This window comes from Patagioenas fasciata, chromosome 1 (genome assembly GCF_037038585.1).
Source record: "Patagioenas fasciata isolate bPatFas1 chromosome 1, bPatFas1.hap1, whole genome shotgun sequence".
In the NCBI taxonomy this organism is placed as follows: domain Eukaryota; kingdom Metazoa; phylum Chordata; class Aves; order Columbiformes; family Columbidae; genus Patagioenas; species Patagioenas fasciata.
Window position 1 is genome coordinate 96,955,701 of NC_092520.1, and position 20,512 is coordinate 96,976,212.

The following is a 20,512-nucleotide window of genomic DNA, read 5'->3' on the forward strand; positions in this document are numbered from 1 at the left end:
TATACCCATAACATGGAGTATCATCTGTTGGAATTCCTTACACCTTTGCCCCTTTGACACCTCTGTCTCATTTTCACAGCTAAAACAGATCTTGGAATAAATCAATGAACCAGCTTCTCTTTGTTCTCCGTTAGTATCATTAGGACTTACAGGGCCAGGTTCCTCCATGTCTAAGAAGTTGTTCAGCATGAGTGTTTGCAGGTAATTTTTAGAGCTTTCACAGATTATGTGTGAAGACATTCAATACTTAACACTTCTTTGCTTACTGTTAACCTAGCCACTGCAGAAACATCATGTTCCTCAGGATGGTTCCTACCTCTCACATAGCTTCTGTTCAGAGTAAACTCTTCCTATATATGGGTGGCTTTTTAAAATTTCCCCACGTTCATAGGACTGTAGGATGATTCAGGTTTGATTACAAGCTCCAGAAGTGTGTAGTCCAGCCTCTTGCACAAAGTAGGGTCAGCTGTGAAGTCAGAACAGGTTACTTATGGCTTTATCAAGTCTAGAAACAATACAAAACATGTACTCTCACTTTTGTATTTGAACAGGACACTGCCTTTTTTGAAGACCCCCGAGTTTTTTGTTTCATTTGGGGTAAGGATTTTTGGTTCAGTACCCTCTTCTCAAAGACTGTCCTATAGAATTTTTAGTTTTATCAGGAAAAGTGGTGAAGTCATTTGGATATTATTGTCTGAAGAAGCCATGCTTTTGCATTTCTGAAAAGTGTTCTTGCTATTGTAATGTACAGAACAGTCCAATAAACATGTAGTCATACTTTTCCTAGCTATGTCTGGTAGCTGGGGACTCAAAATATGGGAGAGAGCTTGTCAAGTCAAAACAAATGAAAATACAATACCCCCTCTCCCAGAGTTAGTGTTCTTCTTCTGAAGATCTAAATCACCCCAGAAGGATTTGCTCAGGGAGGCAGGTGAGCTGTAAATGTACATATTTGTAACTTTTTTTTTTCCAAATGACAAGAGTAATTTGAGTAAGAAGATTACTCATCAGTCTGTGGAGATTCTCTCATAAATGTTGTCTACATATGTATTTGCTATATGCATATGTGCCCTGAAATCTGTAAGAAGTTGTGGGTGTATGTTTTAGATGAACAAAGATGAACTGGGGATTATTACTAAGATAGTGTGTTCTGTGCCCTTTGTACCATGTACTTGAGGCACTGAAAAGACAGCATGCAGGCACAATCTAAAGCAGTTTTAGGGCTAAAGGTGTCTTCAAATTAAATATATTATATATTTGTATGTGAATATGCTCTGGATAGCAGTTTTAGCAAGGACTAGAAGTTTTTCAATAGTCTTTCTCTCTCTGCTTAATAGTTTACCATTATCTCTGTTTACAACAGTTTCAATAATATACATATATCTCATGGTTACTTCTGTCTTTGTGCATATCTCTGGAACGATGCTCCAGGTTTACTTCTACAGCCGAAAAGACTGAATCAATTGGGTTATAAAAATTCATTGCTCCATGGTATATCCTACTCAGTAGCACTAAATAACAAAAACATGGTGGTTGTAGATTTTTAAGGTGTGCCTGTTAAGAACGTAGGAATGAAATATTACTGCTGCTATGATCTGTCTGGTATAATTTCTTTGTATTACTTTTGTTCAATATGAGTGATTTTGTCAGGAGTCCTTGATTCCCACCCCTCCAGTATCCAGCAAAAAGTTAACTTCTGCCAATAAATTTAAGTTTGGTCCACCCATGGTACAAGAGAGCAAGAGCCAAATAGCCACTATTAGTGTAGTTGTAAATGAGTAAATAAGTCCTGGTGACAGGCGTGGCATATTTACAAAGTTTTGTTTGCCTTCCTAACAACAGTAGTACAGCTTCCTGCAAGAATAGTGTGACTGTGTGTGGCTCTGCAGAAACCTGGGAAGTGTTATTAGTTCTTGATTTATGGTTAACTTTAATTCAGTTTTCACTTCAAGTATCAACCATAAATTTGAAACTAAATCTAAGCTGAAGAAAGGACTTTTATTTTTCCTCCAAACAAATGCCGATCATTAAATAATATAAATATGGGTAATGGTTTAAGAAAAAAAAACACTCTCCTGACTGAGCAAAACTAATCACTAGTGTGGTCAAATATTATGTGTCCAAAGCCATATTTTTGTTACCTCAGTTTAGGTTGAATGTTTCAGGCATTCACTAATATATGTGCTCTGTGTTGGTCTGCCACACATGAAGAACGTTACAGTTTAAACTTTTTGTCTCTGAAACTGTTCGGCTATCACAATATTACAGAGCAATTGGTAATAATTCTGAAAGGAGCAAAATATCTTTAAACATAGATGACCTTTGGTTTTAGTTAAAATTTAGTTAAATTTGCAGAGTTTAACTTGGTTGTGTTTAAAGGTGCTTAAATGCAGTTCAAACAGCAATCACTGCTCAGGGCTGTTTTAGAAGATTACTGTTTTATATACCCCAGCGCTGGGCCATTGCACTTATTATTTCAAAGGCTTTTGGTGGTCATAAGAGTTACCAGATTTTAATTTGAATCAACTGCCTCAAGTCTACAGCTCAGATTTTTCTGCAGCTGTGCTTTTAAAGATCTATGTGTGTTTTGTTTTGGTTTTGTTTTTAGCCCTCAGAAGGAATCGGATTTCCTTTTTTTGTTATCACTCCACTTTTTTCCTCGTTTATTTGAACATGCAGTTGTTTGCACTGGGTGTCATACAGCTGGAATACCTTCTACTGAAAAATCAGGGAAAAGATCTGTCACAATGAAAACTAAAGTCATGATATGGATGGGAGCACAGCTGTGAGTTTGGCTGTCTTCATCTCCTTCAGGTGCTTTGAACAAAGGCAACTTCAGCTCCCAGTTGGCTTCTTTAGTTAGAAGTACTAAGTGGATTACTTAGTAAGCTATCATTTCTGGTCATTGGATTCAGTCCTCTGGCCAGGTACATGACCCTTCATGTAGGACAGATTTTCCCAAATCATGTTAAAATCAAGCTTTGAACTATGTTTCAAAATTATAATCTGTTCTGTTTCATAAAACTGAAGGATGTTTTTCTCGGAGATCTAGTGTAACAAGTAAATGTTGGCACACTGTATAAAAAATAATTACTTTGCCAGTGTGTTATGTACATATTTGAATGTCCTGGATTTCCTACCGCTTCATGAAAATTTAGACCATCTGGATTTGTTTTTAGCTTTTGATCTTCTGCCATGACCCTTACAATCACCTAAGCTATTTTTATACAGCATGTAATACCATTAGCTATCCAAGCTTACGAGTCGTTTTCTCACAGTAATCATGATAAGTACTCTTATCACGTACATATCTCCTGTACTTCAATTTTTGTTTAAACATGGATTTGTTATTGGGTATAGTACTTTGTATTTAATGGTTTGTATTTCAGAAATGGTCTTTTCATCTGAAAGTTCTTACAAGATTGTAGCCCCGAGTTGTTAATCTTTGACATATATTCCAAAGGAACTTCAAAGCTCTAGAGCTGAAGAACTGTTTGATTATTTTAAGCTTTGTTGAACAATGTGACAAACTTTGGGACCTCTTTATTCTAATTTTATAGAAAAATAAAAGCTATTGTGTTTTTGTTGTAGGCGAGATGGCAGGCCATTTCCTAGGCCTTTCACCCTCCCTAGCAATCTGTGTGACAAATTCATGCTAAGTCACAGAAGAGTCTTCTCAGTCCATCTCAAATTCATCTGTACACTTTCAGTTTTCTTGGATCAGGGTGTAATGTGGAACTGAACCTGATATTTCTAATACGTAGCTCAACAAGACCAAGCCTGTTCCAACCATGCTTTCCAAATACTATGTGTGGATGAGATAACTTTCCTTCACTTCCAGTCTTGTGTGATGTAAGACCCAGAGCTGTATGATGTTGATAAAGATCACATAGCTGTGCAGGTTCATTCTTTGCTCCGTGTACACTTTAACTACGATCTGTCTTCCTGATGTGTCACATGTGACAAGAGACAAAGAGCCTATTATTGTGGTGTTTAGTTTCCTCTGTATGGTAGTTTATATATGCAGTGGAAGGATACAGGTTTTGTATGTAAACACGTTCATTTCACATTTCAGGAGCATAATGGTCAAAGCTAGAGAACTCTAGTCAGCACTTAGCAATTAGTAACTCTACTTTGATTGGATGGCTTTTGTTACTGGTAGTGTTTGCTTAAATCTCACATTAAATATTTTTTAAATTAACAGTAATTTTGTTTCTAATTTTTTTCCCAATTCTCTTTCTAGATGGTAAAAGCAATCCAAGTTCTACGAATCCATCTTCTTGAGCTAGAAAAGGTTAATGAACTCTGCAAGGATTTCTGTAGTCGTTATATTGCCTGCCTGAAGACAAAAATGAATAGTGAAACTCTCTTAAGTGGAGAACCTGGAAGTCCTTATTCACCTGTGCAATCTCAGGTATGTTTCAAATACAGCTAAGTGTATTCTTGCTTACATTTCCTTAGGAAATTATAATTACACTTCTATTGCTGTTAGTTTGCAAACAGTTTCTGTAGTTTATTTTACTTTCTCAGAATTGTTTGTTAAGGGTAGAAAGAGCTGTACTTTATAGTGCACACCCATGTGCCACTGCCGATGGAAAAAAAATTGTTGAAATGTGGCAGAACTTAGAGTCACTTGACATGTCTGTCATCCTTTTATGATTTTCCCTCGGCTGAGCAAACTGAGATATTCAGTATAGCCTGGAATTGCTGTTTTGTTGGAAGGAGGCTAGGAAACAGAATAAACAAAGGAGAAGAAAAAAAACCCCGTGTTGTTAAGAAGGTCTCCTTAGTCTAGTCTGCTTCATTAAAATATTGAGGTGGCTGATATTTTTTATACACAATCTGTATTCCGGAAGAAAGAGACAGTGTCTGATATATTATAGTTGCAATATTTGAGATGTGTGTCGTTGCCTGTCACCTGGGGTAATTGTGTGGTTATGACCAGTACCCCTTTCTATATATGTGAACCTCAGTTTATATATTGTTGACATTATCTAAATGTAATAACCAATTGCATTTTTTGGTATTAAATTGACGACAGTTAATTATAGAGTTAGTATATTATGGTTGATGCTGCTGCTGTTAGATGCCGGAAAGTGAGCCTTGCCATCCAAGTGCCTACTAAGATATCCAATCTTTGGGGAGGGCCGTTCTCTGACTTAGTGATGTGTTTGATGCTGTGTATTCTGAAAAGCCTCATTGACTTTTAACCTTTACTGTCTGGATGATGGTATTGATGTCTGGAAGTGTGGAAAGAGAGTCTAAAATTAGACAAAAGCAGCTTTTAAAAGGTTATCTGTACATCTGTTACACTCTTCTGTAGAGACAGGAGGGACTGAGTTTTCATATGAAGGAATGTCTAAGAGTCTGCATGGTCAGGGTTGAGTAAGATCTATCCTGAGCAGAATAAACGATATTGGGCATGTTGAATACTTAATACTTTATTTTTAAATTAAAGGAATTAAGGTAATAACTAAAAGCTTTGATGCTTGTAATAAGAATATCAAGGGTCCATTTCATCTGTCCTTTTTCCCTTGTGCCTTTGGAAACTCTTTCTCTTAGTATTTACATACCCAGAATAATTTCTCTGCTAAAATTTCTCAGGATAGTTTTATGTCTTTTCTAACAGTTGCTTTCATGAGGTTTCAAAGCTAATGGTTGGTGATAATGAGAAAGTTAATGTAGGTAATGATGAACCTCTAATGAAGTCTCTTTCTATTTGAAGTTAATCCTGTGATTAAACTCCAAATGTATTTTTAGAGCCAAAATTACACAAGCATGCTTTATCTCCTTTAAAAAAAAATAAAATATGCAAGAAACTAATTGTTTTATTTTCCTAGCAAATTCCAAGTGCCATTGCAGGCACACTCAGTCCCCAAGGGATTATGGTGCCAGCATCAGCATTGCAGCAGGGAAATGTAACTATGGCAACAGTAGCAGGTATGACACAATAAAGAAAAACTGGCACCTTGCTATTCATTTTGATTTCTTTTATAGTTGTTACAAAATATACACAAATACTTTAAAAAATGTGGTTTAACTCTAATACCTGAAAAGTTGTTATAATGCAGTCAACTGCCTTGTTCATCTCTGAATGTTCATTTAATTTATATGTGTACCAGGTATGCATATGTGGCCAAAATATGTATAAGAGATCTTTCTGTGCAATATTCCTTTTGTTAAAAGACATTTCAGATACTGGGGTGGTTTACACTTTTTTTTTTTTCCTTCGAAAAAGGAATTCCATTTGGGAAAATCATGTACTACCTAAGTTATTGCTCTTGTTTGCTGTCTCCTGCTCTATGGAGTTTGGAACCACACCTACAAGTCTGTGAAATCCTTGATGTCCAAGTTGTTCTATTATTGTATGGAGACAACAGTTGAACTGAAATGTTTTATCTTGCCTCTAAGCAAGGTTTTAAAACAAACAGGAAAAAAAACCCTTGACCACAAATGCAACAAAGCAATCTAGTCTACTCCTACAGCAGCAAGATCCTTCAGAGAGGTTATTCTGAGACACAAGATGTGCTTGGTGGTTTTGGTGCGCAGGACCCCCTGTGCATTCACCAAGATTCTGTCACCTTAGTTGATGTGAACATCTGGGTGTCACCCATCTGACTGCCATAACCACTTGACACACACACAGGTGTGGTTTTGGTGTTGTGACCCTTATTGGCAGAAGAGTTAGGTCAGTTAAAAAAAAAGCAATGAACCATTTTATAGCCTGATAGTCGTGATGTTTTCCTTTGAAAATACATTTAGAATTCCCTTAAAATACAGGGAAACATAATAAAATTTCATACATATTTTTGTGGATGGAAAAAAATGTAGGGTAGTAAAGAGCATCTCTTACATGCTTACTAGAAAAGAATAGTTGCTATATTATCAAAACTGTTGTATTGTCTGTGCTGCTGATTGTCTGTTTAAAGAGAATAATATCCAAAGGGTTTTTACTTACCTATAATCTTTGTTGCTCTTCTGTTTTAAGGGGGGACAGTGTATCAGCCAGTCACTGTGGTCACTCCACAAGGTCAAGTAGTGACACAAGCACTGTCACCTGGGACTATTCGGATCCAGAACTCTCAGGTTTGTTTCATGGGCTTCACAGAATAATATCCTGGTTGAAGTAAATCTCACTGGTTTGAAGAGCTTTGGTTTAAATTTGATGCACTGTCAATAATGAGCTCTGTGTACACACACACATAGTAACTAATGTAAAATGAATGCAAGCACTGCTATAGGAGTTACAAGTTGTATAACATGGCATAAGGTCCTAGACAGATCTCCATTGCCACGACAGGTCATTATAGTTCCTACCTGTGAAGTATCTTTTTTTATTGATGGCAGAAAAGTATAGGTACATGGATTAAAAAAATAAAATAAAATAAAATATATATATGTTACATTACCCTCCCTCCCCCACAAACCCAACAAACAAAAAACCTCCAAACAAAAAAAAAAACACCCTCTGAATTAAATGGACACTTTTTCAATTATTTTAAACTTTTGTAATTGTTGAACTAGTTTGGTGGCTAGATAGATTTACTATATTGCATTTTGGTGCCACACTGCTGTTGTCAGAAATTTGACTTTTTATCATGATGGCAACCACTAGTACTGTGAAACTTACATATTTCAGAATTTATGTATGTTGAGAAGCATTTTGCAATAAAACCTTCAAAATACTCAGTTGCGAGTGACTATGGAAGATCCTCACATTGAGCTCATTATATCATACCCTAAAAGCTAAGGGTTACCACTCTTTTTTTGGGGAGTCTCTTGAGAGTAGATCTGGAAAACTCAAAGAAACACCTTTAAGGAACAGGAAACCTGAAAACTAGACCATCTTCAGTTATGGAAAACCTTTCTCTTGGAGCTGGAAATGGTAAATCAAATCTTGCAGGAATCTGGAATCAATTAAAAATGTGAATGAGGAGGTACCATCTCCACAGCATGAAATGTGTTGGTAATCACTGACTCACTGTCTTCTTCCTTCTTATGACATTTCAACCAAAGAAGTATGCTTAGAGTCTCTGTTCTTACCTTCTTTTATTGTCAGTGGCATGCATGTACTTGCCCACATATATATATATATGTATTTCTGTCCTCAGATACCATTCAGAAAGAAATGTGTAAAATTACTCTCCTACACTGAAGTGTTTTGCAAGAGAAATATTTTTTGTATGTCTAATGAAAAATATAAAATACTGAGTAGGAAATAATGCCTGTAGCCTATAAACAAAAAGAAAAAGGATTTGACCTTCTATATGTATCTGTGGCTGCTCTTGGTGTGAGTAGGAATCTCCAAACCCACCTGCGCGTAGGTTTGGACCTTATATTTCTTGTCACCCATAGGAAATATTTTTCCAAATTCCTCTTTTTTCAGTGTTTCAGAATGCCATGGAGGTAAGGAAGAAATACTGGGGGAGAGCTGTTTAAAGTTACTTATAAAGCCTTCATATACAAGCAGATTATTTAGAATGTAAAACATTGTTTTGGAAATGTGTATGCTCCAGATACATATTTGTTGTGATTTGATAGAGTAAACCTCATTTAAAACTTGATTCATATAGCACATAGACATAATGACTGGCTTGAAAAAATTGCTGTCTTGTCTCAAAAACCTGATTTAGAATAATTTCAGTTATAACTGTCTGAAATGTAATCTCATATGCAATTTATATGCTTTTTCGTCTTATCTCTGCATAAGCATTTAAGAACATAGCCTCTAATGTTCAAATAACTGATGTGCAAATGATTTGATGTATCCATAGGAAGAGAAAAAGAAATCAAAAGTGAGAAAGAGATACAAACCTTTAGGAAAATAGTAAGAGTATTGTAAAGTGAATTAAGTGTTCTACCATATATATCTTCTTGCTCTTTGAGGTTTTTTATTGATTTAGCAGGACCTTTAGCATTTTTGTTTGCAGCTCTGGCATAATAATTAATTTTAATTTAAGTCCTTCATTTGAGTCTTAGGTCAGTACTCTTTTACAGCTTCCATAGTTTATGTTTGCACACGGTGAATATATTCAGCGTTGTGTTTTTCAATTGCTCTTCACATGTGCAAATGACTGTATAGACAAGGCAATCAGATCCCTAGTGTAGTGTAGCTTAATAGAGAGGATTGTTAATCTGACATGCACTACACAGGTGGATTTTATTGTAAATTATAGTAAATCAGCATTTGGCTATTGTCACAAGATCACATACACAGCCTGATAACTCCTACATGAAATGTGAAAACTATAGACATCTGATACAGCATTTTCCCTGGATAAAGACGTTTTAGAATCTTATTGTAGGAGAGCTGCTATTTTAAGTCTTCCCTAGCAAATAAAGTAGCTTTTTATAATCAGCATGCCTCAAGCCTAATTTCTTTTCATTCCTTCTATAAATGACTATTCATACATTGACACAGAGTACCACTGTTACTATGTTAACTGCCTTATTTCTTCTAAAATTACATGTGCAGCTTCAGTTGCAATTAAACCAAGATCTAGGCATCTTGCATCAAGATGATGGCTCATCAAAAAATAAAAGAGGAGTTCTTCCCAAGCACGCTACAAATGTGATGAGATCTTGGCTATTTCAGCACATAGGGGTAAGGACTGGACACGATCAGTAGTCACAGGATTTTATGTAACTCTTTTATGTGGTCTCTTCTGGTTTTGCCTCATGAAGAAGGTGAATTTATTCTGTTGTTATTTGTGTAATCTCAGTTCAGTCTTCCCTGAAGTCATTTGGACTGGCTCCACAGTCTAATGTCAGTTTTATTATTATTTTAATAAGTATATTATATTTGTACCTCATGATCTCAATAAACATTGTTAAAAGGGATCTTTCTTCATTTCGTTGTGTTGAGAACGTAATGCTCTCTACACCCTGCTTCATGGCAGAGGGAGAATAGTTCCATTGGTGTTTTCTGGGTGGTTTTTTTTTTTTAGAAGAGAATTTCAGATTTTATGGCCTTATCTCCTTTCCAGCAATCCTTCTAATGGGTACCAAGTGTGTTACTGCCTACTTGTGCTTTTGACAGAATGTCTTTCCTTTGGCATAAATACTTATCCTGAAAGGATAAATGGGTCTCAAGGTATACCACAATGTTTAGTTGATTGATATTTTGTGTTTTACAACTGTTTTACAACAGACAAACGATACAGGGAAACTGCGTGTACGCTTCTTGCGTTACCTATACTCTCTTCATCCGTTTACTTCAGAGTAGCTTGATTTAACTAGAAAATGCTTGCAGTATTCTCATATGACATTGCCTTTAGGCAGCATAACTAATCAGATCTTATGACATGCTGTGTTGTCTGGGGATCGTGCTGTTTAGTGAAGATTGTCAGCCATGAGAAGCTTTTCCTTCTGAACTATGTATCAGCAGATTAATGGTATTATATAAATGCTCAAGGATAAAATCAGTTTCATGTAGTAAAGCACTCTTTGTTAAATTATTTTTATCTATAAAAGTTTGTGATGCTTCAAAAGTTTGGTTTTTAACGTGTGAGATGGTCTTGATCTAGCAGCTTTAATCAGTTGTAATAGAGGAGTCTTTATTTTTGATGAGATGAAACAAGTTTATGCCTTTTCTGTTTGCTTTTCTGGTCTTCTTTAGCATCCGTATCCAACAGAGGATGAGAAGAAACAGATTGCAGCACAAACAAATCTGACACTACTCCAGGTTAACAACTGGTAAGAGCAAAAACTCTTACTTTATGTCTATTGTTGTCTGCACATACTTACAAGATACAGAAAGTTAAGAGTATAACTTGGACGCCTGTAGTTGAACTTACTGTTCTGCATGTGTTACCAAATACATATTAAAAAAAAGAATTATGCACTGATACACAAGCATATTAGTTTTACAGTAAGGTATAATAATACTTGTGCCATTGAAATTATATAAGGGCTCCAGAAAACTTAGCAACATTAAGGAGTTACATTCTGTTCTATTGCTGAAAGGGATGGAGGTACTCTCATCTCTCTTCTGCAAGTAGAGGAATTGAAGTTTAAAGGCACTTGGTGACCTGAAGCTCTGAAAAGCATTCTCCTGATAATCATGGTTGTGAATGTTTAAGAAGTTACTGTCAACAGATGTTCATTCTGCTCTTGTATTGAAGGATCCCATCCTCTGAGCAGTGATGTCTGAATAGAGTGTCAGTACCTCACTTACTCTAGTTCATGGTTCAACATGTTTTAACAGATCTTATCTTCACTAGAGGTTTAAGATAATACACATGCCCCTGGAGAAGAGAGGAGCAAGGGTGCTGACATGCATCCTATTCTGCTTGTGACATTTGTTCCTCAAATAACTGAAGCTAAGTCCAACAGGGATCCTCCTCAGGCTCCAAAGATGATGCTGGCTGCATGGCTGCAGAGGGTTCCAGTGGGGAAATACTCAAGGGTAGTGACAGTAGACTGGTTCCAGAAGTGGGACAGTGTAACTCTGCCTGTGTGACACAGTAGTAATGGAGCTCTCTGGTACTGGGATCTGACTCATGTGTCTGCAAAGCATTGCATTACACCATGTGGACCTGCCAGCTGCACCCTACTTCCTTCCATTGCAGGTAGAGCTGGGTCCTGGGGGTGTTTTTGTCGGATTTAGCAAAAGATGCTCTCCTCAGTAACAGCTCATTGCCACAGCTAGCTACATTGAAATTGTTTCAGTTAATTGCTGGTAGCCAAGCGAGATGTGTTTTAAGTGTTTTCTTGTTCACTAGCAGAAAGGGGAAGGGCATCAATTAGCATGCTCAAGTAAACAAGTGAAAATCAAGGAAAGGAAAGGAATTGGGAAAGATCTGAAAACAGTGTTTGCTGTTGTCTCCTGAATCAGGAACCAGACCCTGGAAAGCCAGGAAGCCTGTACATCCAGCTGGTTTAAACTACTTCTTGCCTTTGTGTTTAGGTTTATCAATGCTAGAAGGCGAATTCTTCAGCCAATGCTGGATTCCAGTTGTTCTGAAACCCCAAAAACAAAGAAGAAAACAGCTCAGAACCGACCGGTTCAGAGGTTCTGGCCTGACTCTATTGCCTCAGGAGTTGCTCAGCAGCAATCTAACGAGCTCACAATGTCAGATGGTAAGGAGAACTGGCTAAACCACAGATAATAAAGTTAATTTCTCTGTAACAGGGAAATGAAGGGTTTGATACCTTTGGGGGGAGGGGAACTTCTTGATACTTCAGTATAAATGTGTTTCTAATCTGGAAAAACATAACAGTTTTTCCCTCTTTACATTTTTTCTGTGTTTTGGGGAGTTATTTTATTGGAATTTATGTTGAGAGACTGTTCTATTGTTTTAAAAGTTATGAAACAACAGAACAAAGTTTAGATGTGCAACGAAGTGTTTTAGTATATGGATGCACATCAGTAGCATTCTGTTTGATTAGCAGTACTGGACTGCAAATTCAGTTTCTTGACTCCATCCTGTTCACACACCTTTCACTATTGCTGGAGGGACTGAGCATCTGCAATTCTGTATATGGCTCATGTGTTTCAAGTTGAACACTGAGAAGCAAATAGATGTAATAGAGCCTCCGAAGACTTTGTTTGAAGTAACTTCCTTAATATCAGATGAAACAAACAGACTCACTTTAAGATAAATAACTGCTTTAGTCTAGGGCCATCCTTTCTTTCCTGCCAGCTACTGCTTTATTCCTTTCCAGTTTGTAGCAACTTTTCCCTCAGCTTCCACTGCATCTGACAAGAGCTTTATCCTTTTAAGTCACCTTGAATCTCTGTGAATACTCACATTTTTCTGCACTGAATTAAGCTGGAATACTTTGCAGAAATAGTTTTGTGATGACTTGACTGGAGAATTGCTGTAGTGGGTGTCCATAACACAGCTGAGTTTAAGATTCCTGGCCAACTTAGTTCTGCCATTTCCTGATACTTGAGTGTCTGACAACCTATGTAGCTTTTGTTTTAATTTAGTTCCTTAGGTTTTCTTCCTGTTGTTTATAAACAAACTCTGTTATTTACAAATATGTGTTACTTAAAATTAGAAACCAAGCAAGATGCTAAAGGACTACGATTGTGCTTCTCCAGGTGCTGTTGTAACAATTACAGCTCCGGTCAACATGAATGTAGACAGTCTCCAGTCCTTGTCATCCGATGGTGCTACTTTGGCTGTTCAGCAAGTTATGATGGCAGGGCAAAGTGAAGATGAGTCTGTAGACAGCGGTGAAGATGACGGAGGAGATCTCTCAACAACAAATATCAGCGGGCTGGTCTTGGATAACAGCGATTCTCTGCAGTAGGAAGCAAGAGAGTGTGACAAAATGTTTAGGAAAAAGAATGGACTGACTGACTGACTTTTTATAGTTTGCACAGCAAACATTTTACACAAGTTTTATTTCTAATATGTTTTATATGTAGATATAGAAGGGTGCACTTTTTGTATTTCATAGTAAGCTTAAAGAGTGTTTTTGCAGGTGCAGCAACTTCTTTCAAATGTGTTATTTCTTTTCTTATTTCAGAAAAGTATATCTAGTAATATAAAGAACCACATAAGCACCCCTTTGTTCTATGAATTGGAAGTGCTGCAGTTTCTAAAGAATTATGCAGTTTTCAATTAGTGCTGTTATTTAACACAGCTCTTGATGGGCAGGTGATGTAAATTTAAAGCATGTGACACTAGTGTGTGGAACTTGATCATTAAGTTAGATGCCTATATTTGAAAGATGCTTCTGCACCTTAAAAACTGCTAGTCTGAGGTGGACAGCAACACACATAAAAGGAAAATGTTGATGTGTGATTCAGTAGCGAATGTATGGCAATTTAAATAAGTTTAGTTTCTCTCATAGTCCGTGAGCCTGTTTATCATTTGCTATAAAAACTCCTATTTTTACCTTGCCGGGGTTATTGGATAAAAAATATTTTTATAAATTCACTAGGAATTGGGATGACAACTGTATTAAGCAGGAAGGAGAAAAAAAAGGAATTTCCAGAGGGGAAAAACAAATATTTAGTATTCCTATTTGGAAGGTCTGAAAACTGACAAAATTTAATAAGCAAGCCTACACTAGCATTCTATGATTCTCAGCTATCCCACAGTAATATACTATATTTGATAACAGCGTAAGAAGGGCCCACTGTTTGATGGGGTTTTGATATTGTCAAACATTGATTTATATTATGTGTAATCTAATACTCACATTAACTCTGTATCTAGACTTCTATCTGAAGATATTTGCTAAATGAGTATTCAGGTAAGTCAATTCAAGTACCCACAACTTTTCCAGTTATTAGAGAAATTTAACAGTTTCTAGTTTGTACAACTGAATATGAAAAATGAGAAGTTGCCTACTCTACAGTCATGAATTCTGCTATCACTCTGCTATTTTATTGCATTTGAAATATTTTCCCCTAATACAAAAAGAAATCTAACTTATGGATTTATATAAAATTTCTTCAAATCTGAAGGTTACTACTAGAATATACAGCAGGCTTTATTAGAGTAGAAAATCCTCGTGTGTCATTTACAAACTAAGAGCTAGTGATGAAAATGTGCTTTTTTTTTTGTGGTAACAGTTAATTTCTTTTTTTTCCTAAAGTTTGGAGTCTGTGTCTGTCTATCCATGAACACTTACTTTTGGAACTTTGCATGTCCCGCTGTTAAGTACAAATAACAGACTCCAAGAGTCTCGAGGTTTGATCAACATCCTCTTCACTCCCTGTCCATTTGTCACAATGTCGGGTTAGATCAAAGCCAGAACTTCCTTCTCATTTAGACCATATCTAGTCATGTTTCTAACGTGACGAGGAAAAAGGTGTTAGCTTTTAGAATCCTTAGACATTGTATTTGAACAAAGCCCTTTGACAGATGCAAGTATTTAACTGAATACTTAATTTCTGCTTCGCAAAACACTCAGGCATGTGCTTAGGTCCTGTGGATTTCAGTAAGATTAACACATGTACTTTTTGACATGCTTAAATGGTTGGACACTGGTCTTTAAAGATTGTCTTCCAAGGCAAGTATAATGTGGTGTGAAGAGAAACTTCAGGAAGAAATCTCAGTAGCATTGGCATACATACATGGAGAATAGTACTAGTTTTCAATTACTAGTAGCTATTTTGAAAAATTGGCGTTGCGTTTTACTCAACATGGGCAATGTTTCTGCTGTGGCTTTCGTTTACTCCTGGCTGAGGATCTTGCTGCTTAGTTGCAATACTCTAATGATCTCTTCTGCTGGAGTGGTAATTTCTAAAGAATTTGTTTCCTTCTAACTTTTCTGCTTTGCCACTAATGTGTCATGTTTGTTAAAGAGCACAGTAAATGAATAATGAAAGATTTTATTAGTAAGGCCTTGACGTGGTGTAACTATATCAAAAGCTATTGTCAAATCCAGTTAGACCCAAAAACTTTTAAAAAGACAGATATCATGTATAAATTATGCTCCTTTGGAAACATTCAACCTACTGCTCCTACAAAGGATACCTGAGATGACTAGAACAGAGAGACAGAGTCTGTATTTTTCTTTGTAGTTGTTTTCAATTTAATGCCATAAATGTTTTGTCACCCCCACAGTTTCTGTTATGTAGCAGGTTATATTTGTCATTTTGTTTGGGGTTTTTATTCAGCTACCCTTACTCATACTTAATCCTTGTACCTCTAGTGCTTAGGCAGATGGATACTCTGCTTCTGAGTGTTAACAGGCCTATGAACAAATACGGGCTTTTCCAAATCAGCCTTTGCTGGAGGAACAGACTGTTTCTCACCATCTCCTTTCCCTCCCTGACCAGGTGTTGCTGCCTCAGATCTACCAGCAGAGCTTTCCCCAGCCCCCTTGGAGGTAGCTGGGGAAAGCAGCTCAGCCAGCAAAGCTATTAGGGTAGGTAGCAAGGAGCCAGCAGTGAAGGGAAGGGTGTAAATCGAAATAGGCAAAACTTCTAAGGTTTGAAGAGAATGTGTAAATGGGCATTTTCCCACACTTCAAAAGCTATGAGAACTGAGATCTTAAAAAGAGGGTATTAAAACTATGTAATATCTATACAGCTGGCTGGAAGGGGGTTCAGTCAGGAACATATAGTTTATGTGCCACTTGGAACTCAGTTGGAAACAACCAGGCGTCAGGGTTTGCAAGCTTCTGAAAGTTTATTTTTCAGAAAGAAACCATTATCTGGTTAGCTTTTTTATTCCCTGCACCTTATATGCACCAGAAGTTTTATTCTTCTGAAATACTTGTGACCTTGTCTTCAGCTCGTTTATCAATACTTGGAAAATGAAGCTGACAGAATCTACTGTGAAGAGGGGAATGGTGGAATAGTTTTACTGTCAAATTAGAAACATAAAAGCATAGGGACACGAATTTGTAAAACTGAAAAGGCTTTAGCAACGTAATCAAAGCTATTGCTTAATATATGGAACTGAAACCTTGTCTTTTAATTCAGTGAGAATTCTGTAGTGGCTATGAACTGCACAGAAGTGCTTGTTGTTCTCACGTTTTGGGTTTTTTTTGTGGTTTGTTTTTGGGGTGTTTTTTTGGTTGGTTGGTTGGTTTGTTTTTAAAAAAGAAATAATGTTCTTCCTATTTTGCTGTATAAGAAAGATTTCTGGTTTAAGCAAAACGTCACTATTCAGGAAAGGTACATGTTTACTTTTGTTTAAAAACTCTTTACAGGGGACCTAACTTTAAACCCATGTATAATTCACTCCTACTGCCAATTAAAGCCATATTCATATACAATAGAACTAATTTGGTTTTAAAATCAGCGTAATTCTTCTGCAGTTATGATTATTGAAACTTCTATTTTTTTTTTTTAACATAATCTAGCTCATTAACCCCAAACAGGGTTCTCAGTCCAATTTCTCCAAAACTTCTATAACAGGCAAGGCAATGTCCTGTTGTTTTTTACTAAAATGCAATGTTTCTAAAGGTAAATCAATTCCAAATTGATCAGGATATATTTTTAAATAACTGTTCTAAAGAAATAGTCATATGGGAGAACATTTAGAGCCAACAGGATCTGGCTCTGCAGAGTTTCCTCGGTCTGGATATTGGGTTACAGTGGAGTCCTGCTGACCTCCTCGCAGCTCTGTAAGGCTGTGTGTCAGGCTGCATTTACCTGCAAGAGAACTGGTTCCTTTTTCTGGTCCCTGATCACTATTAAGAACATTTTGCAGAGCCCTGCACCTTTACCTTGCCTGCATACCTAGATTTTCTTCTGGTGGAAAACCAGGCTGTGATTGAATGGCTTAGAAAGGCAGGAATTCTTGTCCTGGTGAGCACCACGTATCATTTTGATGTTCAAAACATGGCCAGAATGCAGACCTACACTGAGGAATTAGAGTTCCTGGTTCTTGTGCTTTAAAAGTAGCATTGGGTTTATGGATAGTCTAGTGGAGTATGGCCACAAAGACTTAGTGCATGAACAACATCTATTTGTTTCTCTAATCGCATGGAAAAACAAGGTAGTTCAGCTTCTTGACTGTATGAACTTGACAACCCAAAGGAAGATACAAAGCCTTTCCAAGGGATGGTACGTTCATAAAACCATTAGACTTGTGGCACTTAAACGTACAAACAAACAACACAACAAAACACCCTGCTAGTTTGAAAAACTGGAAGACATGAATTTAATTGTAATTAAAGTTGATTTAAGTTTTATTTTCTGATGCTGAGTTGTCTTGGGAGAAAAAAATGAATAAGCATTTGTCTATGCAAGACATAAATGTCAAAAATGTGTGAATTACCCATTTTTAGGTGCTGTATTGTTATTATCTGATTCCTGTTACTTTGATTAGTCTTTTAAACCTTACAGCCTTATATTCAGCTAAGTTTTTAGAGTTGAATAGGTAAAATGTAGTTTTGAAGTCCTGTTGGAAATGTAACTAACATTCATTCCCTTATGAAAATCTTGCATGTTAAACAATGAAATGTTTCCATTTCCTAATAATATATTGAAACTCTCACCAGCTCCTAAAACTAGAGCATATCCATGAAAATGCTGATTTAATTGTAGTGTGCAAATGATCAAATCATCAGCCTCATGCTGAATACACTTTGCTCTTTACTGTTCATTGTAGCTGAATAGTAAAAGCAGATTGTTTTTGCCGAACTCCGTGTGGGTTCCTCCCCCATCCCATCCCATCCCATCCCACCCCTGACCTTGGCTTGCTAAGCTCCTTCAGATTGGTTTTGGGTTGTTTAATTTTTAAGTCCTGAAGTAACTTGATCATCCAGTGTAAAGTGTAGTGAAATTGGCACTAATGTGCTTTTAAGTGGTTGCCCAGATCATGTTATTTGTTCATTCCTGTCACCTGGAAATAGAAAAATCTGTTCCTCGTCTGTGACTTCAGTTCTCTAGGACCTGCTGAGTAATCACAGGTGGTTTTTGCCAGAGAAAAGCAAGGTGCGAGAAAGCAGTGGAATGCCTTACCAGCCTTGGAGACTGACAGAAATCGCCCATAAATGTTTCCATTAGTTAGCAACGTTTGACTATACAGTTGACAATCTTAAAAATGTGAACCCTGTAACTTTTTTTTTCCTTGATTGTTAAGGGATTTTGAAGGAACTGATCTATCAAGGGATAAACTTAAAAATGAGAATATGCTTCATGGATGATTTATTTTTACACTACTGTTCTCTGTGAACTGAAAAAGCACATTTTTAAAGCAAAGCATTTGCGTTACTTTAACATTAAAAGTATTGTTTTGCTGAAAGAAAAATTTGTTTTCAAGATGTCATGAGCACAGTTTCAGATGAGTTAACCAGTTCTTGGCCAGGAACAATCCGTGGCCTTTTTGTTTGTTTGGGTTTTCTTATTTATGCAAATGAAGAAAAATGTTTACTAGTTCTTACCCGTATGGGGATTTTTATTACGCTTTTGTAATGCAGGAGCAGCTTCGATAAAAGAATTAGCAGGTAAATAGTCCATAATGTGTATGACTTTGGGGTTCTTTTTGTTGTTGTTTCAAAATTGTTAATTAAAATGGCATGGACATCAAACTTTCAATAATGGTTCCAAGCATATATGGTAGCAACTTATTTGAAAAGACTTCCCCTTGTGCAAGTCCCATGTGTTAACTTGTTTAGCCAGATAGACAGTAATGCACTTCTAAGATTTCCATGTTCGGCCAGATCAGAAACCTTCAGGAAATGAGCAATCTTTTTATTACAAGATAGCAGTTCCTCTCTAGCAAGAAACTCAAACTCGTTTCATCCAGCGTGCATCAGTCTTACTCAGCCAAGATGAAGCTGGACATGGGTGCTCTGAAGATACGATGCACTTCTGCTCAGCACTGAAGCATTATTTATTCCTACTCCTCCTTCCTCAGGATCTGGCATGGTGACATCCAGGTGGGATCCCCAAAAAGGTCCATCCCTGAGCCCCATACCCCCACCTGGAGGGGCTGTGTGAGATGCCACTGGCTGGAGCTGGTACAGTCTCCTGGTGCCGTGCCAAAGTTGAACAGCTTTTTATTTACTCCAGAGCACGTCCCCAAGGAGTCTGAATCATATTTTGTTTTTAAAGAGTTAATCTGTGATTAACTGAGCAGTATGTGTTCTAGACACAGGAGTATTTGATTGTTTCTTTGTGTAACATTAAATGAGTGGCTGAGAATAACTCCAGGTGATATCGTTGGCAATAGTCCGGTGCTGCCGAGGAGCAAAGTTTTCCTTAATTTGAAGAGACCGAAAAAAACCAACCAAAAATAAAAACTGTAAAGCAGATTGTTTCACCTGAGGTATGTCCAGTATAGTATATTCCTAGACTTTTGTTTTGAAGTTTCCCTGAATGATAAATCCCCTTCTTTAAGAAGTTACAGGAATTGGAAGCATAGTCCTAAGTAAAAACCGAGCTCCTTCTGTGGAGCACCTGTTTACAAAACAGTAATCCTTTGGTATGCAACTTAGGGCTGTTTCTAAATACCCCTCTTTGTAGAAAACCAGAGATGAAACAAGGGGAAATAAACTCTACGTGCAGTGTAAAATGAGGATTCTGCAAAAAAAATCACAGATAAGGCTGGAACACATACTAGGTACTGTATTATGTATTTTAAATCTGTATTTAAATTCATGGCAGTTCAGAGTGTGCAAGGTATACAGGATTAAGGCTGTGGTATTAAAAAAAAAAAAATATATATATATATACATACACACACACAAAACCCACCATTTACGTACCCTACTAAAAACTGAAAGCAACGTGACCTTCATAGGTCAGGTTTGGTTTGTGCCCCTGATGGAACTAAGATGCGATCTGGAGTTTATGGAGTAATCAGGGAAAATCTCCTATGGATATTTACCATCTCTGGTCTTCAGACCTTTGCGTCGTGGCTGGTACAGAAGAAGATCAGGCCCATGGACCCACTCCTGGCTGTTACTCACAGCATGCTTTTTGTTAATGTTGGTCACTGAATCCTAGATACTGACTAATGCATATACTAAATGTGAACTGTAATAAAATTTAATTTAGAGGCAGTTTTTAAGATCCAGGCATTTTAAAACTTAGATTTTTAATAGTTGTGAAAAATATGCAGATCATACTTAAGAAATTAGTGATTCA

The 20,512-nt window shown here is 36.9% G+C and overlaps 1 protein-coding gene across 1 annotated transcript in view; it reads left to right on the forward strand.

Annotated features, from left to right (window-relative positions):
• The window catches only part of PKNOX1 (PBX/knotted 1 homeobox 1), a 46,424-nt gene extending 27,463 nt beyond the window's left edge, over positions 1-18,961 (forward strand). Inside the window, exons 6-12 of the mRNA XM_065861015.2 lie at positions 4,244-4,414; positions 5,841-5,940; positions 6,989-7,086; positions 9,476-9,604; positions 10,619-10,695; positions 11,909-12,081; positions 13,049-18,961. Coding sequence (XP_065717087.1) covers positions 4,244-4,414; positions 5,841-5,940; positions 6,989-7,086; positions 9,476-9,604; positions 10,619-10,695; positions 11,909-12,081; positions 13,049-13,260 — 960 coding nt within the window. The 3' untranslated portion in view covers positions 13,261-18,961. The remainder of the gene's footprint in view (positions 1-4,243; positions 4,415-5,840; positions 5,941-6,988; positions 7,087-9,475; positions 9,605-10,618; positions 10,696-11,908; positions 12,082-13,048) is intronic.
• The last annotated feature ends 1,551 nt before the right edge of the window (positions 18,962-20,512 follow it).